Genomic DNA, 26,809 nt, shown 5'->3' on the forward strand with positions numbered 1-26,809 from the left:
GTAAGGGCTGTTTTGGTCACGGTCCAAATAAATCGCAAATAAACAAAGCATCAACATAAACAAGCTGTCATCGTGTCAGGCAAGGGGCCAAAATGCAGTAACAACATTTCAAAAGGGCGAAACCTGCGATCCTGCCGTTTCGAGAAAATCAACATTCAAAATTTTGAAATTCCGATCAATTCCTATTTCCACAAAAAAACATGAAAACCATCATTTTTTTCAAAACGTAATAGAAAATAGCAATAATTTCATCATAGAGAGCAATTTGAAATTAATTAAGGTGTTTTTGCTTTTAAAAATTGAGAAAAACAAATTACGCCTTTTTGAAGAGCGTGCCTCCATTTTCGCCCCACCGTATTCGCCACCCACTCAACCAAAACAACGGTTTAGCCCGTCAGGTTACGCCCACGGTTACGACACGACTGTCATCCACATACAAAGCGAGTGAAGTCAAAATCGAACCAAGATCGAACCAAGTTTTTAGCGCGTGGCATTTGAAAAGGTCGTATGCGCATCGGACATAAATTACATAAATAAAAACTTTTTTCCGGTTTTTTGTCTTTAGAAAGATTTATGTTTTTTCTCAAATTTGAACTAGGGGAATGTCGTGACTTTTGCCCGATTTATCCAGCGAATTCCAAATATTTCGGATACCAATAATAAGACGCGTCCTTTCAAGCCCAAGCAAAACACACGACTGATTTATTTCTCGTTTTCTCACGCACACATTCTCAACTTCTCTCTCGGCTGATCTGCTCTCTCATTACGCTACATGAACGCTCTCTGTTCTCACTCTCTCTTCTCTGCCACACTCATTCACTACATCCTCGTTCTTTCCTACTCTAAAAATTCAATCATATATTCAGATTAACATCAGCTTGGTGGTCCTTTTATGCGGGAAAATCAGCTCATCTCAGAATTCGGCTTCAACAGATGCTTCTCCGGTATCCTTGATCGTGACACATATCAGCCAGAACCCCAACGTCAACGTGGCTACCTGCAATTAAAGAAATAAAAAAAACGACAACTTGGAAAGCTATCGTGTAATTAATTGATTGAATAATACATCTGGAAATATACCCTATTATCTTCCCATAAATTCTATTAGGAGCTCTAATTTAAGTCGTGTAGGTTACAAGCCTATCGTTTCTTAAATCATCAATTCCTTTACCAGCTTGTTCAACAATCACTTATATTCATCTTTTTCTTCATCTTCCCTGAATCCAATCATAAGCTTACATTTATGTTTTGTAAGTGATGCTTATCGATTCTTAAACCATCACTTAAACTATATTGAAAATCTGAAAACAACTTTCCAACATCACAAAAATCAATAAAATTTACCTCTTATTAAATCTTCCCTGAATTCCAATCATGAGCACGAATTTTAAACCTGTCTATTTATAAATCATTTCTCAAAGATATCTGAAAAAAAAGTCTTTCCAAACTTTTCCAACAATCGACAATATTCATCTATTAATATATCTTCCCTGAATCCAATTAGGAACTCAAATTTTAGTCGTGTAGGTTACAAGACTATCGTCTGTTAAATCATCACTTCAGCTTGTTCAACAATCGATAATATACCAATATACGAATTCCAAGCATTGTCGTTACTTTCGCCCAATTTTCCATGACACAAAAAAAAGCTCTAAATTAGGTTGTGTAGGTTATGAGGCTATCGATTCTTAAACGATAACTTTATTAAAAATCTTAAAATTATATTCCCAACATCTCCAATAATCGATAAAATTTATCTTTTAAAATCCAAACATGAGCTCAAATTTAAGCCGTGTAGGTTATAAGCCTATCGATTCTTAAATCATCACTTCAAAAATTGAAACTTCGTAAAAATCACCTACTTTTCTAATAATCGATTATATTTATCTTTTAATATATCTCCCCAAATCAAATCATTAACTCAAGTTTAAGTTTTAGCCTATCGTAATCATCACTTCAATAGATTGGAAATCTTAACAATTTCTTACCCAGCTTGTTCAACAACTGATAATATACCAATACACGAATTCCAATCATTTTCGTGACAACTTTTCCAACAGTCGAAAATATTTATCTTCTACTATACCTTCCTTGAATCCAATAATGAGCTCAAATTTAAGTTATGTAGGTTTTGAGCTTATCATTTCTAAAACCATCACGTTAAAAGATTGAAAATGTGAAAATTCTTTTACCAATTTTAATAAATCGATATAATTTATTTTTGTACTAAACCTTCCCGGAAATCTAATCATGAGCACTAATTTAAGTCATGTAGGTGATTAGCCTACCGATTTAAAATTCTACCCTCTCAAGGAATTCACGCTAAAAGACTCCCACATCGACGTTTTATACTCACAAAAACTCAAGCCAAAAGCTCAAACATCCCCGCGCTACCCTTAGGGTACTCAAGCTCAGAGATTTATCCTTCACGCTTTAACCTCACATGGGACTCGAGGTAAAAAATATATCATCTTCACAGGGAACTCAAGCTAAACATATACATATGGTTGGTCACTTTTTCGTTAGACACTTTATAGTTTGGATTCAAGCTAAAAAATCATCTTCCATGCTCTACCGTCACAGGGAACTTAAGCAAAAGATGTATCATCCACGCTCTACCCTCGAAGGGACTCAAGCTCACAAAATCAAAAAATTACGCTCTACTCTCACAGGGACCTCAAGCTCAAAACTCCAGCAATTACGCTCTACCCTCACAGGGGATTCAAGCAAAAAAAAAAAAAAAATCATCTTCCAGGCTCTACCCTCGCAGGGAACCCAAGCTCAAATATTCATCTACTAGGTTCTAACTTCGCAGGGGACTCAAGCAGAAACATTAAATATCCACGCTCTACCCTCACAGGGGACTAAAGCTCAAAACTCCAGCAATCACGCTCTACCCTCGCAGGGGACTCAAGCTCAAACTCCAGCAATTACGCTCTACCCTCACAGGGGACTCAAGCTCAAAAACTCCAGCAATCACTCTTTACCCTCCCAGGGGACTCAAGCTCAAACATTTCAAAAATCACGCTCTACCTTTGTTGGAACCGGTTTTGGTTGAGGGTACCTGGTTGGTTGTTGGGATGTGGGATGCTCCGGACTCCGGGGCTTCCGCGCGGCCACTCCTGTGGCAGGCGGTCCTTGAGGTTGATGGCCGGATCCGGGACGGGTTCCGGTCGTTCCTCGGCACGACTTCAGCGGCTAGTCGTCGGACCACTGGGTAGGTCGCCGACTTCGGGAAACCGGATTTCTCAGGCGGTTCTATGGCCTTTCTCCGAAAATCACACGCACGCACGGTTTAGTTTAAAAATAACTTTTATTTAAACACGACTCTTTATTTAAGAAAAACTAACTAGTCTAGTAAACTTTATTTAATATTTTATGTAAAAACACAACTTGTTATTCGTCGTCGTGGAAGGTTTGCGTGTGGGTCTTCGCGGAGTGAAGCGCTGAAGCGTACTGAACGCGTAACTCGATCGCAGGTCTAGCTCAGGCTCAGCAGTCAGGATCGCGCTCAAATTATCCTCTCTCGCGGGGTCGCGGCGAAATGGCGATCAGAGGGATCTGCCGTTCGCGGTTTAGAACTCTCGGTCCACACGGTCCGAGGGGTTAATAGAAACCAAACATTCCGACCCCCCCCTGAAATTGCCCGATTTCAGCAGTCTCTGCCTTTTCTTCCTCGATCGATTCTGCTGGTATTGGTAACAGGCAAATCTTCGTAACTGGTCTCTTCAGGTATCCAGTAGCAGTCCGGAGCGTAACTACGCGGACCACACCATCGGCGCCGGGATGAATCTCGTGTATTCGTGCCATCTTCCACTTCATCGACGGCTGGTTTTCGTCGACCACGATGACAAGGCGTCCAGGGCGAATTTCTATCGCAGGCTGCCAGTTCTTCACACGAGCTTGTAGTTGTTGCAGGTACTCCGTATGCCACCGACGCCAGAAATGTTGAAGCTGCTGTTGGATGCTCTGCCAGTGCGTGAGGCGGTTGTTCGGGATCTCGGAATAGTTCTTGTCCGGCACAGCTTCTAGGGATGTCCCGATCAGGAAGTGAGCGGGGGTTAGCGGTTCGAGGTCGGAGGGATCTTCAGTGAGGGGCGTGAGGGGTCTTGAGTTGAGGCAAGCCTCTACCTGGGCGAGGAGGGTTATGTAGTCCTCGTGTGAGATGGAGGATTGGCCAACAACGCGGAGAAGGTGTTTCTTGGCGGACTTAACAGCGGCTTCCCACAATCCGCCAAAGTGGGGAGCGCCAGGAGGGATAAAGTGCCAATTTATACCCTCCTGGGAGCATTCGTGCTGGATGTGTTCGTGGTGTTTCTCGTGCTTGAGGTTGTGCAGAAGCTCTTTGAGGTCATTTTTCGCGCCGACAAAGTTTGTGCCATTGTCGGAATACATGTCGGCTGGCTTTCCCCGGCGAGCCACGAACCGACGCAGTGCTTGGAGGAACTTGGCGGTGGACAGGTCCGAAACCAGTTCCAAGTGGACCGCTTTAGTTCCAAAGCAAACAAACACAGCTACGTAAGCCTTAACCGGCCCCCTTCTATACCCTTGCCTAATGTAGACTGGCCCAAAGTAGTCTACGCCTGTATTGGTGAAAGGTCGAGCGGCGATCGTTCTTGGAGTTGGTAGTTGTCCCATAAATTGCTGTAGAAGTTGAGGTTTCGCCTTGAAACAGTCCTTGCACTGGTGTGTGGTTTGCCGACATAGGTCTCGTCCTCTCAGCGGCCAAAACTTCTGTCGCATCGTCGCTAGCATCAGCTGGGTTCCGGCGTGAAACAGTCGTAGATGCAGGCAGTCGGCCAGAAGTTTGGAGAAGTGGTGGTTTCCTGGGATGATAATCGGGTGCTTGAAGTTCTCGTTTCGGTCGCAGTTGCCCAACCGTCCTCCCACGCGGATGACACCTTCCTTGAGAGTTGCGGGTTGAACCACCGTAGCTTCGAGGTGTTGTGGACAGGTTTGCCTTTGGACAGGTCCTGGAGTTCCCTGCTGAAAGCTTCTTGCTGGACCAGCCGTGCGAGACACCATTCCGCTTCTTGTAGTTCCTTGTGGTTAGCGGGACTGACAGGGTACGCTCGGCTTCCGGTAAACGACGATTGCGCAGGTACCGTCTCCAGTAGGCGGTCGTGCGGATCAGCTTCCAGTATTCGTTGAACTTCGCAAAATACGATTCGTTGAATGACTTGGCAGAAACTGCAGCAGCTGACTCGACGTGTTTTCTCCTCTCCTTGGCGCAATCTTCGGTCTCCTCTTCGGGTGTTGCTTGGGCAGGCCAGGAACTCGTCTCGTACATCCACAACGGGTCCCAATCTCCGTCAATGAACTCCTTGGGGTCCAGTCCTCTGGACAGCTGGTCAGCTGGGTTCATGACTCCGGGTACATGGAACAAGTGGCAACCTTGGGTAATATGCTGGATAAAGGAGACACGGTTTGCCACGTAGGCATTCCACGTTCTTGGGGGTTTCGCAAGCCACTGCAGGACCGTTCTGGAATCCGTCCAGAAGAAGGTTTCGAAACGGAAAGTTGTGCACTCCTTGAACTTCCGGTACATGTCTGCGGCTAGCCAAAATCCGTTCAGCTCGAGCCGGGGAATGGGTTGTCGCTTGAGAGGAGCGACCCGAGATTTGGACGTGAAGAAAGACACCTTGACTCTCCCCTCCTTGTCCTCAGAACGGATGTAAAGATTCGCACCCAGTGCCTTCTCGGAAGCATCGCTACAAAAGTGGAGTTGAATGTGGACTGGATTGGGGATCATAGCGAATCTTGGAATCCGCAGGTTGTTCAGGTAGTGGAGCTGCTCGTAGAACTGCATCCACTCGTCCAGCATCGACTTCGGCAGAGGATCGTTCCAGTCCCAGGGTTTGCCCTTCGCGTTCTTCAGCTCCCAGATTCCCTGCATAAAGATCTTTGCCTTAGCCACCACCGGTCCAACAAGCCCCAAAGGATCGAAAATTTTGGCAATGATAGAGAGTATTTTGGCCTTGGTCAGCTCGTTCGGTGGGATCAGCGTCGACTCAATCTTGAACCGGAACGTGTCAGTTTTCGGCTCCCAGACCAACCCAAGAGTCTTCACGGTCCTCTCTTCGTCGAAATCGATCCCCATCTCTCTCGGTAGCGCCAAGTTGTCCTCACTCACACCCTCGAGCGCTTCCTCATAGTTGGAGACCCACTTGCGAAGCGGAAAACCTGCTACCAGCGTCATCGTGTCCAGTTGCTCACGAATTTGTTTCGCTTCGGCAGGGTGGTATGCACCAGTGATTACATCGTCCATGTAAACATCTCGCGCGATCCTCACGGCGGCCAGTGGGTACTTGGTTGCATCATCGACGGACAGCTGCTTCAGGGTTCGGGTGGCCAGGAACGGCGCCGGTTTGGTGGCGTACGTCACGGTTAGCAGCTCGTACGTGTCGATGGGATCGTCCTCCGAGAAGCGCCAGCGAATTCTCTGCAGCGGTAGGTCCTCGGCGTCCATCCGAATCTGCCGAAACATTTTCTCCACGTCTGCGACGAGAAGGATGGGAAACAGGCGGCTTCGGGAGATGATGGTGCGCAGGTCGTCCTGGATGACTGGGCCGTTCAGCAGAACGTCGTTTAGGGATGTCCCAGTGGAGGTTTTGCTTGACGCATCAAACACGACACGGACGTGCGTTGTTGTGCTGGAACTTCGGATGACGGGGTGGTGTGGGAGGTAGTAGGTGGTCGCGGTGCTCGTCGGGTCTTCGATGATCTTGCACATGTGGTTCCTGTCCAAGTAATCCTTCATGAACGCATGGTACTCCTTCTTCAGGTCATCGTCGCGAGCCAACCTTCTCTCAAGGAAAAGAAGACGACGATCAGCAGCGCTTTTCGATTCTCCTAGCTTGATGTGCAAATCAACCGACTTTGGCATTCCAACGGTGTACCGACCATCTCCACCTCGCTTGACGGTGCGCACATAGTGGTCCTCGCACGTGCTCTCCTCCACGGAATAATCGGAAGTAAATCCTCCGTCCTCGCATTCCCAGAATTTGGTCATAATTTCCTCCAAGGTTTCCGTTACGGTTGAATGCTGGCATACGATCGGTGGTTCTCCACGGTTCCAGCCGCACCTGCCAGTCACGATCCAGCCGAACACCGATTCAACCAGGGATGGTAGTCCTGCTCCAAGTGAGATCCTCTGTTTGTATGGGAAGAAGTTAAAGAAGAACTCTCCGCCGAGCAAAACATCGATAGGGTTGGTTCTGAAGAATTCAGGGTCCGCCAGTTGGACACCTTCGGGAACAGTCCAGCTAGTTGGTTCCACCGGGGAGGTTGGTAGATCTTCAGTCACCTTGGCCAAAACGTAAAACTCCATGACCTCGCAGTATTTCGACAATCTGGACTTGACCGTGGCTCGAACCTTCTGCGAAGTTTTTGTAGGTACTTGACCAACACCGGAAATCTGCACGTTCGCCTTGTTCCGGGACACGTGCATCCGTTGAGCGAGTTTGGTGGAGACGATGTTGCACTCTGACCCAGAGTCCAAAAGTGCCCTTGCTGGAAACTCCTGTCCAGCATCGTCGACGAGCAAAAGTACTGCGGTTGCTAAAAGCACCTTTCCGACCGTAGCTGCAGAACTGGTGTTCGCCGTACGTGTCTCCGCGACAGCAGCAGAGGACGACTCAGCGGTCGCCGCCGTTCCTGCCTCCTCCTTGGTTGGCCTTGCTGGGATGGCTGGACATAGGTTGGGTTTTCCTTCCGGTTTGTAGCAGACCAGCGTATGGTGGCGTTCCTTACATCGCTGGCACGAAAACCTGGAAGTACAACTCCTAGCGATGTGGCCCTTCCGGAAACAGTTTCTGCACAGCGCGTTCTGATTGACGATCTTCTCCCTCTCGCTGACTGACATCCTCGCAAACGATGGGCATTTGAAGAGGGGGTGTGAGTCAGAACATGCCAAACAGCCGAATTTGGGATTGGAATGGACCGTGTTTTGGTTGGAGACCTTGGTGGCGAAAGCTTTACGGGGTTTGGACTGGTGGGACTCTTGGTGTTTAGTAGGCAGAGCTTCCAGAACACAGATGTGCCGACGCAGGAAGTCGATCAGATCCTGGAAAGTCTCTTCCGTCTTCGTGGACACGTGCTCCTCCCAGCTGCGCAGCGTTTTGTCGTCCAAACGAGAGCACAGCAGATGAACAAGAAGAAGATCCCTGTACTTGGCGTACTCCACAACTTGATCCAGGACTCGAACGGTTTTGTCGAACCCTTCCACCAGTTCGCGTAGCTCAGCAACCGACTCCTTCCGAAAAGTTGGCAGGTCGAACAAACTCTTGATTTCCAGCTTCTTCATGTGCTTGGTGTTACCGAACCGCTTTTCCAGTAACTCCCACGCGACAGTGTAATGGTCTGCAGTAAATTTCACATTCGCGATCTCCGTTTTGGCTGGACCGTCAAGTTGATTCCGCAGATAGTGAAACTTTTCAATATTTGGCAATTCCGACGAGTGAATCAGCGACACGAAGAGATCTCGAAAAGGCAACCAATCCTCATAGTTCCCAGAGAACCTTGGTAGACTGATAGTAGGCAATTTAACGTGTTGGGTAGAAGGGGTGGTGTGGGCGGACTGCGAAACCATGGGCAGGGCTTGGGCTTGATCGGGAAGCTCCCAAATTTTAGACTGCAGGAATGCTTTGACCGTAAAGTATTTATTTTGGAAGGCACTTCGAATGTTGGCGTACCTCTCCGGTTTGGACCCCTTTTTCTCACCACTCTCACTTTTATCCTCACCCTTATCCTCACCTCTCTCCTCCTCGCCGGTCCCCTCCTCACTGTCCGCTAGCTCCGCCTCCGTGATGGCATCGTCGATTTTGTCCCACAGCGGCTCGAGCTTCTCCAAGCGCATAACCAGCTCGCCGGCCTGCTTGCTGGCGTCGTAGCTCTCCATGAAAGCGTAGATCCCGTTGAACGACGTCATCAGGTTGCGCAGGCGGGTCACGGTTGAGCGACGAGACATCGTGGCAGGTGTACAAATGAGCAGCTAGAATAAACAAGCACGAAAGGAGCACCCTTGGGATGCGCGGGGAAATATTGGAATGGTACTAACCGATTGCCAATTAATTCGTGCCTTGAATTAATTATGCACCGTTTTCCTGGTACGGGCCTTCACCTCAAGGTGGGAAATGGAGCGACCTCCTTGTGCACGAACCTCAGGGCTTTGTGGGATGGGACGGTTAACGAACGATCGCTGCTCTCGCCGACAGTCCGCTGTCGACTTCGGTGGGTGGGATTGTGGGTGGTTGACGCCGAATCGGTAGCACGACGTAGTGATCGATTCCAGGCGACGATCACTCTCTCTCTCGATTGGCGGGATTACACAGGGTGTGGTAGACCAATGCCGACTTCCGGTCGACGGGTAGCTCGAGTCCTTACGAGCTTCGGTGGGCGTGGTCTCGTTCGAATCCAGTGCCGAATCCAAATCGGCTCGAACGATCGGTTGTCGGGCGCGTGCAACGGGGTACCGATGTGCGAATCGGTTCGCTGGGGTGGACCAGGACAGTCCAAGCACGGGTACGGTCAATTCCGATGACCGTTCGGGAACGTTGCAGCGTCGGAGGCTGGCACACCTGGATGCGATTTGACTCGCGGGAGGGAAAAGTACCAAAGCGTAACACCGACTAAACCGATTTTAGGGTATTGGGGCGGTACTAACCTGCTCCCGATTAAAACGGGCCTTGTAAAGTTAAAATCAGGAACTCTCGTACACTGGCCTGCGCGGTCGGGACGACGCTCGGGAAATGGCACCAAACTCGGGAACCTCGTACAAGTGGCGATCGTGGTAATCGCCGTCAATTAGTGGCACAGTCCGTGGATGAGTGCCAAACCGTTGGCCAATCCTTGGCTGGGATCGGGTGAGATGACGCTCGGGAAATGGCGCCAACCTCAGGGAACCTCGATGGCGGAACGTCTTTTGTACCTCCTCGACAAAGAACTCGGGATTTGTAGGGCTCCTCCGACAATATCCAATTGTCCGCGGTGGCCTATTGTGCGTCCTCGCGACAATGGCGGTCCGATCGGCTTGGTCCGGCGTGTTCCGGACGCGGGAAACCGACTCCAGGCGGGTACCTTCAACCGATCCGGTTCGAAGGACCAAATGTTGGAACCGGTTTTGGTTGAGGGTACCTGGTTGGTTGTTGGGATGTGGGATGCTCCGACCTGGGCTTCCGCGCGGCCACTCCTGTGGCAGGCGGTCCTTGAGGTTGATGGCCGGATCCGGGACGGGTTCCGGTCGTTCCTCGGCACGACTTCAGCGGCTAGTCGTCGGACCACTGGGTAGGTCGCCGACTTCGGGAAACCGGATTTCTCAGGCGGTTCTATGGCCTTTCTCCGAAAATCACACGCACGCACGGTTTAGTTTAAAAATAACTTTTATTTAAACACGACTCTTTATTTAAGAAAAACTAACTAGTCTAGTAAACTTTATTTAATATTTTATGTAAAAACACAACTTGTTATTCGTCGTCGTGGAAGGTTTGCGTGTGGGTCTTCGCGGAGTGAAGCGCTGAAGCGTACTGAACGCGTAACTCGATCGCAGGTCTAGCTCAGGCTCAGCAGTCAGGATCGCGCTCAAATTATCCTCTCTCGCGGGGTCGCGGCGAAATGGCGATCAGAGGGATCTGCCGTTCGCGGTTTAGAACTCTCGGTCCACACGGTCCGAGGGGTTAATAGAAACCAAACAACCTTCATAGGGGACTCAAGCTCAAAGTTTCTATAATCACGCTCTACCCTCGCAGGGGACTCAAGCTCAAAAACTCCAGCAATCACGCTCTACCCTCTCAGGGTACTCAAGCTCACAAACTCAAAAAATACGCTCTACCCTCACAGGGGACTCAAGCTCAAAAACTCCAATAATCACGCTCTACCCTCACAGGGGACTCAAGTTTCTATAATCACGCTCTACCCTCACAGGGGACTCAAGCTCAAAAACTTCAAAAATCACGCTCTACCCTCTCAGGGGACTCAAGCTCAAAGTTTCTATAATCACGCTCTACCCTCACAGGGGACTCAAGCTCAAAACTCCAGCAATCACGCTCTTCCCTCACAGGGGACTCAAGTTTCTATAATCTCGCTCTACCCTCTCAGGGGACTCAAGCTCACAAACTCAAAAAAATACGCTCTACCCTCACAGGGGACTCAAGCTCAAAACTCCAATAATCACGCTCTACCCTCACAGGAGACTCAAGCTCAAAAACTTCAAAAATCACGCTCTACCCTCACAGGGGACTCAAGCTCAAAACTCCAGCAATCACGCTCTACCCTCACAGGGGACTCAAGCTCACAAACTCAAAATATTACGCTCTACCCTCACAGGGGACTCAAGCTCACAAACTCAAAATATTACGCTCTACCCTCACGGGGGACTCAAGCTCAAAACTCCAGCAATCACGCTCTACCCTCTCAGGGACTCAAGCTCAAAACTCAAAATATTACGCTCTACCCTCGCAGGGGACTCAAGCTCACAAACTCCAATAATCACGCTCTACCCTCACAGGGGACTCAAGCTCAAAACTTCAAAATCACGCTCTACCCTCTCAGGGACTCAAGCTCAAAAACTCAAAATATTACGCTCTACCCTCTCAGGGGACTTAAGCTCAAAAACTCAAAATATTACGCTCTACCCTCACAGGGGACTCAAGCTCACAAACTCAAAATATTACGCTCTACCCTCACGGGGGACTCAAGCTCAAAACTTCAGCAATCACGCTCTACCCTCTCAGGGGACTCAAGCTCAAAAACTCCAAATATTACGCTCTACCCTCTCAGGGGACTTAAGCTCAAAAACTCAAAATATTACGCTCTACCCTCACGGGGGACTCAAGCTCAAAACTCCAGCAATCACGCTCTACCCTCACAGGGGACTCAAGCTCACAAACTCAAAATATTACGCTCTACCCTCACGGGGGACTCAAGCTCAAAACTCCAGCAATCACGCTCTACCCTCTCAGGGAACTCAAGCTCAAAAACTCAAAATATTACGCTCTACCCTCGCAGGGGACTCAAGCTCGAAACTCAAAATATTACGCTCTACCCTCGCAGGGGACTCAAGCTCAAAAACTTCAAAAATCACGCTCTACCCTCTCAGGGGACTCAAGCTCAAAAACTCAAAATATTACGCTCTACCCTCACAGGGGACTCAAGCTCACAAACTCAAAATATTACGCTCTACCCTCACGGGGGACTCAAGCTCAAAACTTCAGCAATCACGCTCTACCCTCTCAGGGGACTCAATGTATGTATGTATGTATGTATGATCCCCATACCCGCAGGCAACTTGGTCCTGGAACACATGTGAGCGCTAGGTGAACAATTCGATCATCTTTTACTCCGTAATCTGTACACCCACGTGCATAAGTTTTTTTGCACGAATTTGAATGCTACAAATACCGGCGCATAGAACAAAATGGTTTCCTCTTCCCACCCCAAGCGCCGGAAATTTGTAGCGGGTGTAGGGACACTTCGCATAGACGCCCTTGCTCCCATCACGTCACTGAGGGTATGGAGCGACGAGAAATTAATAAGCATGCCCCCTCAGTCGAACCTTCATTAGAGTAGCAGGCAATCCACAACTCACAGCGAACGACCAAGGGAACACCCTACCGCGTATTTAGTGGAAATTGGCGTAGTTAGTCTTGAGTGGAATGAGTGAATGTAAGCGTATAAGTGAAAGTTTTTTTTTGTACTATAACAAGAACGGGCTCACCAAATTATGTATCTTCAATTCCAGCTTCATCGTCAGTATCAGGAGTGGTCCGATTTGATTAACTTGAGATCCGTCGACAAACTTGAAACAGCAGATGGTTGATTATACGCATTTTCGCCGACTTTGAAAACGCCACCGACGGACCCAAAGGTTGTCCAAGGAAACGCACCGGATGAAGATCACCATCCGCCGATGAGTTGTTACCAGGAAACGTTGACAGCTCAATTTTTGCAACAGGCTCGGAAAATCCAGAAAGATGTGCTCCTGAAGTCACGCTGGAAACCACCGTCAGACGTCTTTTCTGCGACCACCACCTTCTCCACTTAATATCGGCAGAAATAACCGAAATTTTCGCACTTTTTGAAACGAAATTGAGGGAGGAAATTGACAGCGATTTTTTTTCGATCCGCACACACCCGAGGCTTACTACGATCTCCCCCTTCAAGAGACAGGGTGATTGCAATATCCTCTACCCTCTCAGGGGACTCAAGCTCAAAAACTCCAAATATTACGCTCTACCCTCGCAGGGGACTCAAGCTCACAAACTCCAATAATCACGCTCTACCCTCTCAGGGGACTCAAGCTCAAAAACTTCAAAAATCACGCTCTACCCTCTCAGGGGACTCAAGCTCAAAACTCAAAATATTACGCTCTACCCTCTCAGGGGACTCAAGCTCAAAAACTTCAAAAATCACGCTCTACCCTCTCAGGGGACTCAAGCTCAAAACTCAAAATATTACGCTCTACCCTCTCAGGGGACTCAAGCTCAAAACTCAAAATATTACGCTCTACCCTCTCAGGGGACTTAAGCTCAAAAACTCAAAATATTACGCTCTACCCTCACGGGGGACTCAAGCTCAAAACTCCAGCAATCACGCTCTACCCTCACAGGGGACTCAAGCTCACAAACTCAAAATATTACGCTCTACCCTCACGGGGGACTCAAGCTCAAAACTCCAGCAATCACGCTCTACCCTCTCAGGGGACTCAAGCTCAAAACTCAAAATATTACGCTCTACCCTCTCAGGGGACTCAAGCTCAAAAACTTCAAAAATCACGCTCTACCCTCTCAGGGGACTCAAGCTCAAAACTCAAAATATTACGCTCTACCCTCTCAGGGGACTCAAGCTCAAAAACTTCAAAAATCACGCTCTACCCTCTCAGGGGACTCAAGCTCAAAACTCAAAATATTACGCTCTACCCTCTCAGGGGACTCAAGCTCAAAACTCAAAATATTACGCTCTACCCTCTCAGGGGACTTAAGCTCAAAAACTCAAAATATTACGCTCTACCCTCACGGGGGACTCAAGCTCAAAACTCCAGCAATCACGCTCTACCCTCACAGGGGACTCAAGCTCACAAACTCAAAATATTACGCTCTACCCTCACGGGGGACTCAAGCTCAAAACTCCAGCAATCACGCTCTACCCTCTCAGGGGACTCAAGCTCAAAAACTCAAAATATTACGCTCTACCCTCGCAGGGGACTCAAGCTCGAAACTCAAAATATTACGCTCTACCCTCGCAGGGGACTCAAGCTCAAAAACTTCAAAAATCACGCTCTACCCTCTCAGGGGACTCAAGCTCAAAACTCAAAATATTACGCTCTACCCTCACAGGGGACTCAAGCTCAAAACTCAAAATATTACGCTCTACCCTCACAGGGGACTCAAGCTCACAAACTCAAAATATTACGCTCTACCCTCACGGGGGACTCAAGCTCAAAACTCCAGCAATCACGCTCTACCCTCTCAGGGGACTCAAGCTCAAAAACTCAAAATATTACGCTCTACCCTCGCAGGGGACTCAAGCTCACAAACTCCAATAATCACGCTCTACCCTCACAGGGGACTCAAGCTCAAAAACTTCAAAAATCACGCTCTACCCTCTCAGGGGACTCAAGCTCAAAACTCAAAATATTACGCTCTACCCTCTCAGGGGACTCAAGCTCAAAAACTTCAAAAATCACGCTCTACCCTCTCAGGGGACTCAAGCTCAAAAACTCAAAATATTACGCTCTACCCTCTCAGGGGACTTAAGCTCAAAAACTCAAAATATTACGCTCTACCCTCACGGGGGACTCAAGCTCAAAACTCCAGCAATCACGCTCTACCCTCACAGGTGACTCAAGCTCACAAACTCAAAATATTACGCTCTACCCTCACGGGGGACTCAAGCTCAAAACTCCAGCAATCACGCTCTACCCTCTCAGGGGACTCAAGCTCAAAAACTCAAAATATTACGCTCTACCCTCTCAGGGGACTTAAGCTCAAAAACTCAAAATATTACGCTCTACCCTCACAGGGGACTCAAGCTCACAAACTCAAAATATTACGCTCTACCCTCACGGGGGACTCAAGCTCAAAACTTCAGCAATCACGCTCTACCCTCTCAGGGGACTCAAGCTCAAAAACTCCAAATATTACGCTCTACCCTCGCAGGGGACTCAAGCTCACAAACTCCAATAATCACGCTCTACCCTCTCAGGGGACTCAAGCTCAAAAACTTCAAAAATCACGCTCTACCCTCTCAGGGGACTCAAGCTCAAAACTCAAAATATTACGCTCTACCCTCTCAGGGGACTCAAGCTCAAAAACTTCAAAAATCACGCTCTACCCTCTCAGGGGACTCAAGCTCAAAACTCAAAATATTACGCTCTACCCTCACAGGGGACTCAAGCTCAAAAACTTCAAAAATCACGCTCTACCCTCTCAGGGGACTCAAGCTCAAAAACTCAAAATATTACGCTCTGCCCTCACAGGGGACTCAAGCTCACAAACTCAAAATATTACGCTCTACCCTCACGGGGGACTCAAGCTCAAAAACTTCAAAAATCACGCTCTACCCTCTCAGGGGACTCCAGCAATCACGCTCAACTCCAGCAACTCCAGCAATCACGCTCTACCCTCACAGGGGACTCAAGCTCACAAACTCAAAATATTACGCTCTACCCTCACGGGGGACTCAAGCTCAAAACTCCAGCAATCACGCTCTACCCTCTCAGGGGACTCAAGCTCAAAAACTCAAAATATTACGCTCTACCCTCACAGGGGACTCAAGCTCAAAAACTTCAAAAATCACGCTCTACCCTCTCAGGGGACTCAAGCTCAAAAACTCAAAATATTACGCTCTGCCCTCGCAGGGGACTCAAGCTCGAAACTCAAAATATTACGCTCTACCCTCGCAGGGGACTCAAGCTCAAAAACTTCAAAAATCACGCTCTACCCTCTCAGGGGACTCAAGCTCAAAAACTCAAAATATTACGCTCTACCCTCTCAGGGGACTCAAGCTCAAAAACTCAAAATATTACGCTCTACCCTCGCAGGGGACTCAAGCTCACAAACTCCAATAATCACGCTCTACCCTCACAGGGGACTCAAGCTCAAAAACTTCAAAAATCACGCTCTACCCTCTCAGGGGACTCAAGCTCAAAAACTCAAAATATTACGCTCTGCCCTCACAGGGGACTCAAGCTCACAAACTCAAAATATTACGCTCTACCCTCACGGGGGACTCAAGCTCAAAACTCCAATAATCACGCTCTACCCTCTCAGGGGACTCAAGCTCAAAAACTCAAAATATTACGCTCTACCCTCTCAGGGGACTTAAGCTCAAAAACTCAAAATATTACGCTCTACCCTCACGGGGGACTCAAGCTCAAAACTCCAGCAATCACGCTCTACCCTCTCAGGGGACTCAAGCTCAAAAACTCAAAATATTACGCTCTACCCTCGCAGGGGACTCAAGCTCACAAACTCCAATAATCACGCTCTACCCTCACAGGGACTCAAGCTCAAAAACTTCAAAATCACGCTCTACCCTCTCAGGGACTCAAGCTCAAAACTCAAAATATTACGCTCTGCCCTCACAGGGACTCAAGCTCACAAACTCAAAATATTACGCTCTACCCTCACGGGGGACTCAAGCTCAAAACTCCAATAATCACGCTCTACCCTCTCAGGGGACTCAAGCTCAAAAACTCAAAATATTACGCTCTACCCTCTCAGGGGACTTAAGCTCAAAAACTCAAAATATTACGCTCTACCCTCACGGGGGACTCAAGCTCAAAACTCCAGCAATCACGCTCTACCCTCTCAGGGGACTCAAGCTCAAAAACTCAAAATATTACGCTCTACCCTCGCAGGGGACTCAAGCTCACAAACTCCAATAATCACGCTCTACCCTCACAGGGGACTCAAGCTCAAAAACTTCAAAAATCACGCTCTACCCTCTCAGGGAACTCAAGCTCAAAAACTCAAAATATTACGCTCTACCCTCGCAGGGGACTCAAGCTCACAAACTCCAATAATCACGCTCTACCCTCACAGGGGACTCAAGCTCAAAAACTTCAAAAATCACGCTCTACCCTCTCAGGGGACTCAAGCTCAAAAACTCAAAATATTACGCTCTACCCTCGCAGGGGACTCAAGCTCACAAACTCCAATAATCACGCTCTACCCTCACAGGGGACTCAAGCTCAAAAACTTCAAAAATCACGCTCTACCCTCTCAGGGACTCAAGCTCAAAACTCAAAATATTACGCTCTACCCTCTCAGGGACTTAAGCTCAAAACTCAAAATATTACGCTCTACCCTCACGGGGGACTCAAGCTCAAAACTCCAGCAATCACGCTCTACCCTCTCAGGGGACTCAAGCTCAAAAACTCAAAATATTACGCTCTACCCTCGCAGGGGACTCAAGCTCACAAACTCCAATAATCACGCTCTACCCTCACAGGGGACTCAAGCTCAAAAACTTCAAAAATCACGCTCTACCCTCTCAGGGGACTCAAGCTCAAAAACTCAAAATATTACGCTCTACCCTCGCAGGGGACTCAAGCTCACAAACTCCAATAATCACGCTCTACCCTCACAGGGGACTCAAGCTCAAAAACTTCAAAAATCACGCTCTACCCTCTCAGGGGACTCAAGCTCAAAAACTCAAAATATTACGCTCTGCCCTCACAGGGGACTCAAGCTCACAAACTCAAAATATTACGCTCTACCCTCACGGGGGACTCAAGCTCAAAACTCCAATAATCACGCTCTACCCTCTCAGGGGACTCAAGCTCAAAAACTCAAAATATTACGCTCTACCCTCTCAGGGGACTTAAGCTCAAAAACTCAAAATATTACGCTCTACCCTCACGGGGGACTCAAGCTCAAAACTCCAGCAATCACGCTCTACCCTCTCAGGGGACTCAAGCTCAAAAACTCAAAATATTACGCTCTACCCTCGCAGGGGACTCAAGCTCACAAACTCCAATAATCACGCTCTACCCTCACAGGGGACTCAAGCTCAAAAACTTCAAAAATCACGCTCTACCCTCTCAGGGGACTCAAGCTCAAAAACTCAAAATATTACGCTCTACCCTCGCAGGGGACTCAAGCTCACAAACTCCAATAATCACGCTCTACCCTCACAGGGGACTCAAGCTCAAAAACTTCAAAAATCACGCTCTACCCTCTCAGGGGACTCAAGCTCAAAAACTCAAAATATTACGCTCTACCCTCGCAGGGGACTCAAGCTCACAAACTCCAATAATCACGCTCTACCCTCACAGGGGACTCAAGCTCAAAAACTTCAAAAATCACGCTCTACCCTCTCAGGGGACTCAAGCTCAAAAACTCAAAATATTACGCTCTACCCTCTCAGGGGACTTAAGCTCAAAAACTCAAAATATTACGCTCTACCCTCACGGGGGACTCAAGCTCAAAACTCCAGCAATCACGCTCTACCCTCTCAGGGGACTCAAGCTCAAAAACTCAAAATATTACGCTCTACCCTCGCAGGGGACTCAAGCTCACAAACTCCAATAATCACGCTCTACCCTCACAGGGGACTCAAGCTCAAAAACTTCAAAAATCACGCTCTACCCTCTCAGGGGACTCAAGCTCAAAAACTCAAAATATTACGCTCTACCCTCTCAGGGGACTTAAGCTCAAAAACTCAAAATATTACGCTCTACCCTCACAGGGGACTCAAACTCACAAACTCAAAATATTACGCTCTACCCTCACGGGGGACTCAAGCTCAAAACTCCAGCAATCACGCTCTACCCTCTCAGGGGACTCAAGCTCAAAAACTCAAAATATTACGCTCTACCCTCGCAGGGGACTCAAGCTCACAAACTCCAATAATCACTCAAAGTTTCTACAATCACGCTCTACCCTCTCAGGGGACTCAAGCTCACAAACTCAAAAAAAAATACGCTCTACCCTCACAGGGGACTCAAGCTCAAAAAATCCAACAATCACGCTCTACCTTTTCAGGCTCAAAACCCCAGCAATCACTCTTTACCCTCTCAGGGGACTCAAGCTTAAAAACATCAAAAAATCACTACCCCCTGGCCAATCCGGGACTCTCACTACAAGCAGTCCAAACATTATGTTACACTCAAACCCCGATGGTTTGACACCAACTGTTGTCAAACGAACGGGGTCACGTTTTAGTTTGACACCCCTTTTACACGGAGTTCACACACACTACCAAACGTTTGTTTTGATAGTGGGCGTGAGCGCCGTGTAAAAAGTGACAGTTCGTCACTTTTTAGTTTGACTTTGACCAACCAACGGGGTACAAACTAAAAAAGTGTCAAACGAAAAAGTGACCAACCACCGGGGGTTGAGTGTATAACACTGCATAAAGCAGAACGAAAATTCACATATTTTTCTTAAGATATTCTCTAATAATTTTTAATTACCCATGATAAAATCTTAACAAACTTTAATCTTGTTGTGAAACAACAACAGTATCCAAGAAAATTATTAGTCCTACGCAACTTCAATTCCAGCACCGGAACTACAAAAATCGAAAATTCCTTCCAACATCAGCCCGACATCGGTCCGACAGTAGAGTGTTTACTATAAAGACTTCGTGGTAAACCGGCCCACATTTATCAATAATTTGTTCGTCTTACCTTAGCGGGGAAATCGCTTCCAGACAGATGGCGTCTTTTTTTCTCCTTTCACTTTATTTTTCTTTCAGGGGCTACTGTAAATTTGTTGGAAAACAAAAAAACACTCAAACACAGCACAAGAAAGAAAAACTGCCACGCTGTCATTCCCCACAACACAGTTCGGTTGCAACCTCTCTGCCACCACCAAGGTCACAGGCGGCAGATATATTTATCGACTCTGCTGCCACGGCTGCCACTCCAAGAAAACACCGACGCCATCATGGCGGCTGCTTATAGCCGCACGACAAACAAATCTCGCGAACGCAACCTTTTTAAATCACAATGATTCACTAAATCTGCACTAATTACATTACACACTCGCGATGGGAGCATTATCTGCGCCATTGTCGTGACTTTTGCCCGATTTATCCAGCGAATTCCAAATATTTCGGATACCAATAATAAGACGCGTCCTTTCAAGCCCAAGCAAAACACACGACTGATTTATTTCTCGTTTTCTCACGCACACATTCTCAACTTCTCTCTCGGCTGATCTGCTCTCTCATTACGCTACATGAACGCTCTCTGTTCTCACTCTCTCTTCTCTGCCACACTCATTCACTACAGGGAATAGCATATAATTCCATCGAGAACCTAATGTTGGCTTATCAGCACTTTGGTGTTCAGTTACAGCTAGTTTAAAGCATTTTCGACAGAAATTTAGTTAGTATTCTGAAAGCGTAATTCATTTTAACACAACGGACAGGATTTTAATACAACGGAAATATCAAACAAATTTTATTTTGTTTCAAGGAAACTGAAGCTATTCAGTTTTTAGTTCAGTTCAGTGTGTTGTGTAGTTTTTTCTTGCATGGCCAAGTAGAACTTTGTTTTATTTATCTAATAAATGTTAAATGTAAAAAAAACGTAATACTTGTAACTATCTCGCATATATATGCAAAACAAAGTTAAAACCGAGGTAGAAACTAACAAAAAACATAATTTGAGAAAAAAATTGTATTTGTTTCATACGACCTTTTCAAAAACCATACGTAAACAATATTGACAGCGCCTCTGGTGGGGACTTCAGGAAACTGCATGCGTGTCAAATCCCTGGTTACGCCACAAAGCAAAAGTAAACAACAGATTCGCCCTTTTGGTTTTTGTTCACTTTTCGGGTTTTTAAAGAAAAAAGTGGTGAAACAACTATTTAATCATTGTGAAACGTTACAGTCAGTGATAATACAGTGTTATTTGCAACCGCAGTGATAAAAAATTGGTCTAGAAAGCCTTCATAAGGAGTCCGGTTCAGGCCAAGACTCGTTGAGCTAGGATACACCGTAAGTAGCAAGTTGGTTTGACGATATGGTCTATATTGAAGTGACGTTCCTTGGGGTGTCCCCGCCGGAAGTGGGAGACATGGCACCTGACGACTAGGCCACCCCGCGACACCATCCTGCCTTCTCAATCTTTGCTTAGTTTCAATGGTTACGGAGGCGATGATTTTGTACGGCATTCCTCCTAAACCTCCCTACACTAACTTTTTGTCTTGCAATGCTCGACCCAGAATCCCCGGATGTCCCAAGAACCGGTAAATTATGGACCTTTATATCTAGATTGTGAATCCAGTCCAGATCCGATACTACAATAATTGAAATTAAAAAGTTATGTATTTAGGATCATACAAATCTGTGTTTGTGGTGGAATTGTGATCAGACACATCAAAAACATACATTTTGATCCATTTTGAGGATTGTCAGGTTAAAATTCAATAAATTATAACGAAAATTTAGTGTTTCTAAATATACGTCGGAACTTGCAGAAAACACTACATTCGCCCCTCGTGATTGGATGAAAACACAAAGGCGGAAACTCAAATTGGTTTGTTTTGATTGATGTTGTTGATTAGCCCTTTTGTTTTTTGCTTGTAAAACTACGTATTTTCGGAATTTTGTGATGATGGAGGGTGTTTTAGAATCAGTTTTTTTCGCTTTATATGATTCTGACAAAAACTCAGTTTGTTTACATCTGAGGGTTTCGCCCTATTGAAAAGTTGTTACAGAATGGAAAGTGAAACTTTCCCTGTTTACAAAGGAACTAAAGTGCAAAGGGCCAAAACATATCTCGTGGAATAACAACTTTTCGACGGGGCCTATGAAGCTTTTTCATCAATTTTCTCGAATAACATATATTGATTGGTAATTTCAACCACAAGGCAATAGAATAGCAAAAGTTTTCCATCCTTCAAGTGAATAAACTTTGAAATGATCCTGTTTGTATTGAGTTGGGATTTTAGAAACATTTCGCAAATTTCAACTTGATTTTTCTCAATGTTTTGAAAGTGGACTTCGAACCTTTTACAATGTTTTGCTTGAATATGTATTTTCAATACTTAAAAAAATACAATAAGGAAATTCTAGTTATTTTTGAATCGGTGATCCAAAAATTTTGAAATTGAAATACAATTCACAAAATTCAAGATTACTAATTTCAAAATAAAAAAAAAACAAATATTTAACACTCATACAATTTAAAATGTAGAAAAACTCAGATTTCAGAAGCCATTAAACTATTATTGCAACAATTAAAATGGTTTAAAAAAACTTTAACAATAAAATTTCATAAATCATACAAAAATAAAAAATAACACAACTATAACATTTTATAAAATTATTCAAAAAGAAAAAAAAAGAAAATTTAGGAATTAAAAAACACTTCGTACTTTATTCATCTAAGTCCTTGATGAAATTATCAATTACTAAATTCTCTAAATTCGAGTATCCGAACTAAAATATTACTCATTTTTTTCGTATTCTCAAATTCTTAATTATTGTGGCTTTCAAGATTAATTAAATTTTACAATTCTTAAATTCTTAAATTCTTAAATTCTTAAATTCTTAAATTCTTAAATTCTTAAATTCTTAAATTCTTAAATTCTTAAATTCTTAAATTCTTAAAATTCTTAAATTCTTAAAATTCTTAAATTCTTAAATTCTTAAAATTCTTAAATTCTTAAATTGTTAAATTCTTAAATTCTTAAATTCTTAAGTTCTTAAATTCTTAAATTCTTAAATTCTTAAAATTAAAAATTCAAGTTTTTATATTTTTAAATCTTCATTCATCTTCGTTACGTAATAAACGGTTTTTCATAGACCTTGTTCCCTTCAGAAAATATTTATCAGCAGCATTGGAAACGAACCCCTTTTTAACCAACGCCGGTTCGACAGCAGTGCTGTCACAAATAGTCGGCTTGTTTTCTGAATCGCGGCGACCGCTCGAACTTTTTACTCCAAAACTTTCCTCAAAGAAATTCCGCCCAAAATGGTCAACAAAACCGACTCCAACGACCGCGAGCCCACGGACAAGAAGCGTAGGAAGACGACCTCGGTAACGGAACCGTCCCCAACGAAGCTGTCCAAGGAGGAAATCTACACGGTGAGTCTTTAAAATTAAATTGTGAGAAGGTTTGTTTACATTCCAAATCTTCCGGCAGAGCACGATCGCGTTCGAGGAGCAGGAAGCGGCCAAGCGCAGCCCGGAGGCGGACTCGAAGCTGTTTCACGCGACCTGCGACGAGCTGCGCAAGCTGTTTGACGAGATTGCGACGCAGAAGAAGGGGGACGGGGCGGCGTCGGAGGAGGTTAAGGGGAAGATTGCGGAGAAGCGGATCGAGGGTTCGTTGGCGTTTGTGGCGCTGAAGAAGCTGAACCGGTTGGATAAGGTGCGAATTCGGGATGGGAAGGAGGCGCTGCATAAGGAGAAGCTGCGCGTTGATAGCAATCGGCTGCAGTTGCAGAATCTGCTGTACGAGGCGGACCATTTGAGGAAGGAGGTTCAGCGGTGCTATTTGTTCAAGAGCCAGGACGAAGAGATTGAGCTGGTGCCGGTGGAGGAGTTTTACGAGAAGGCACCGGAGACGATTTCGCGTCCGGAGAAGACGAAGGAGGATGAACATGCGAGAAGGATTGCGCGGTTGGAGTGGGAGCTGCAGCAGCGGAAGGAGTTGGACGCGCTGTGCAAGGAGTTGCACTCGTCGAAGGCGAAGGTTGGGGGAGAGATTGTTTCGAAGACGGAGCGATTGGACTCGTTGGCGCCGAGGTTGAAGAAGCTGCTGGAGGCGACCAGGCCGCTGCAGGAAGCGCTGGATATGCCGATTGAGAAGGGCTGGGAGATTCAGAAGACGGTGCGGTTGCTGGTGCAGCCGTTGTACATGTTGTACGCGAACGTAACGGCCTACGGGGAGGCTTGTGATGCGCTGCTGTCCACTTCGGTGCAGGGTGATGAGGAGGAAGCTCGGCAGATTGAGTTGACTGGGAATTTGGAGTGTGAGTCGGATGATGAAGGTGGCGATGGCGGTGAACAGCGTGAGAGCAACAGCCGTGGCAGCTACAATCGGCGCAAGGCCAGCAAGCAGCAAGATCCGATGCGCCAGAAGCGTCGGGCGTTGGTTAAGCCGCACCCGTTGAGCGTGACCATCGTGATTCGCAGCAAGGAGGGCAAGGAATCGCTAGCGCTCTGCTTCCGGTACTTTCCGAGTGCCGGGTTTGTAACGGCAAAGTGCTCGCTGGTTGACTTTGAGGTGGCCGGAGTAGCCGCTGGGGACATCATGTCCCAGGAGAGCATCCTGAACGAGCTGTTTGAGGACGACAACGGCGAGGCCAGCCCAAATCCGAAGACCAAGTTCCAACTGCAGGAGGTCGGACTCGACATGGACAAGTTTATGACGATCATGAAGGAGAAAGACCTGGGCAAGCCGTACAAGTGGGCCCAGGAACTGTGCGGAATCGAGTTTGTCGACTCTGGCGAGAAGTTCCTCGCGGCCAGTGACAAGTGGCAAAAGACGATCCCCACGATCGTCAAAGCGATCCGAACCCGCTGGGAGGCGCGCCTTCGTCTCTACCAGCAGGTTCACGAGCTCGAAACCGGCACCGTGGACACCACTATCAACCTGGAGCACAACAATCCGATCCGAATTTCCAGCACCCTGCTCCAGTGGACTGCCCTGTCCTACGCGGAATACGCCGGCTCCGGCGTCACCACCAAATTCATCGAGCAAAGCAACGGCAACGATCTGTACTTCCGAGCGATCGTAACCCGCGGCTCGGCCAAACTAGAATGCTACATCTGCGTGCCGTGCGGCTTCCCGGAAAGTGCCCCCCTCTGGTCGCTTTCCCTCAACTGGAATGGGAAGCACTCGGCTGCGGACAATGCCGCCATTAGGGTAAGTCCCCCTAACAAACGTCTCAAACTTTGAACCCAAATCAACTCCGTTTTCTTACAGGAAATGGAATCCTGGACCAACAGCCTCGAGTCCGCCAAACATCCCAAAACGATTCTCTCGGTCCAGCTGAAGCGCGCCATGTCCTGCTTCGACATCTTCCTCGAGACGGAGGGTCCCTTCTACTCCCCCGCGGAGTTCACCCAGGACAAGACGTACCTGAAGGCGTTCCGGGGAAGGGCCCGCGCACGGCCCTTCCGCATCGCGTCCAACGGCAGCAGCTCGGTTTTCACGCAGATTTAAGCGAACTCACTAACTGACATCAAATGCATTAACGCAGTAAGATAAACTTGAATTGATTGACGAATTGACTTGAATTGTTTGGACTTGCTACGACGTATCACAAACTCACACACCCTTCCGAGAACTTGGCTGATAAGAAGGAATAAGGCGAGTTGCTCATCCACTTCCGAATGCAGTTTTGCCAGTGCTGGGTTGGAATTGGGCAATTGGGAACACCTTGTTGGTTTCGTTGTTGGTGCACAGGTAGATAACCGTGTGGTGTGAATCGTTCTGGGTGTGACGTCACGCTTGCTGATAAGGGCAGCAATTGTTTAAATATAGGAGAATTCACTTCACGAGCAAGCATACAGGAAACTGTAGCGGCGATGGTTGAAGTGTTAGTCAGCGCTTTTATGAGGTGTCTTCCAAGGATCGCCGGAAGTCATCTGGACACGTTTATTTCTACGAACTAACGAATGATGATGATTAGCAAGCATGTCACAATCCTTTGAATTTTTTATGAGTGCAAGTTCCAATCGAACTTTTTAGCTTTCTAAATAAATATTTTATTTAGTTTTATTTTTCGTGTTTGGCACATAGAGCAAATTTTGTAAACAGTTATTTACTGACCTGGAAAATTTAAATTTTCCTGCTTGCTTTTTTTTACCCGCTGTATCTCAGTAAGCAGAGATCCAAACTTCAATGTTTTTTTTTTCAAGACGTTTTTGTAGGAAATTTTCTGAATGAAAACGATTCAATAAAATTGCTAGTTTTTCCCAAAAAAAAAAAACAGCATTTCATAACTCGACAGAATTTTGTCCGTATTTGCTAAAACATGCAGTCCGGAATCGAAAATCCGATTATCCGAAGTTTCGATTATCCGAAGGTTTGTATGGGACTTCGAAAAATCAAATCATGGCAAAAAAATGTGTTTGTCTTATTTTTTTTACTTTTTATATCAAATTCGTGTTCTGCGACCCCGTTTTAGTCAAATTTCAATATTTGATTGCCATTTAAATTAAAAAAAAATGCATTTTTTCAATATGTCATCACCGCCATTTTGGCCGCCATCTTGGACTTAAAAATTTTAAATCATTTTCGAGTAGTTTATGGTAAACACTTAAGCTCGACAATCAAAAATAAGACAACGAAAATAGTAGTTTATGCAACAAGTTGCAAAAAGAGGATTTTTTCAGCACGAGTCGTACATTTATCCAACGAGGTTCACCGAGTTGGATAAATACGAAGAGTGCTAAAAAATCAAGTTTTGCAACGAGTCCCATACAACATTTTTTGCTATTCCAAAAAACACACATTGAGTGAAATTTTATGTCAAATTTTCATGTATTTTGTCAATAAATTGTTTGAATCAAAAAATTTTTGAAAAGTGTTACTTTCCAAAACAAGTGCTGAAAAGTTCAACTTTTCAGCACCCATTTGAGTGCTGAAAAGTAGAACTTTTCAGCATTTATTTTGAAAAGTGTTGCTATTCGATTCTGTTATTTTTGGTACAGAAAAGTAGGCTATTTCATCGTTCAAGAATGACAGGAAAAGTAAGTAGTTTCACGACGGAATTGCAAAAAAATATTTTTTTCGTGTTTCAATTGGGTCCTAAAATGAAGCTTAGATTGCTGATATTATTGTTTACATTTGTTTGTATGACCCCAAAGAGTTTAAAATGGATTTTTAAATCAATTTTG

General features: G+C 46.1%; 2 protein-coding genes across 2 annotated transcripts; one reads left to right on the plus strand and one right to left on the minus strand.

Annotated features, from left to right (window-relative positions):
- Positions 1-913: 913 nt before the first annotated feature.
- On the minus strand, positions 914-8,968 carry LOC119766004. The gene is made up of 3 exons (XM_038250322.1): positions 4,961-8,968; positions 3,667-4,905; positions 914-997 (listed from the first exon to the last, which is right to left on the minus strand). Exons 1-3 carry the CDS (start codon positions 8,966-8,968, stop codon positions 914-916), a joined length of 5,331 nt encoding a protein of 1,776 aa, XP_038106250.1.
- Positions 8,969-22,840: 13,872 nt separating this feature from the next.
- On the plus strand, positions 22,841-25,198 carry LOC6052901 (THO complex subunit 5 homolog). The gene is made up of 3 exons (XM_001869046.2): positions 22,841-23,044; positions 23,103-24,830; positions 24,891-25,198. Exons 1-3 carry the CDS (start codon positions 22,931-22,933, stop codon positions 25,128-25,130), a joined length of 2,082 nt encoding a protein of 693 aa, XP_001869081.2. The 5' UTR covers positions 22,841-22,930; the 3' UTR covers positions 25,131-25,198.
- The last annotated feature ends 1,611 nt before the right edge of the window (positions 25,199-26,809 follow it).

The sequence above is a fragment of the Culex quinquefasciatus genome, chromosome 2, assembly GCF_015732765.1.
Source record: "Culex quinquefasciatus strain JHB chromosome 2, VPISU_Cqui_1.0_pri_paternal, whole genome shotgun sequence".
Classification (NCBI taxonomy): Eukaryota; Metazoa; Arthropoda; class Insecta; order Diptera; family Culicidae; genus Culex; species Culex quinquefasciatus.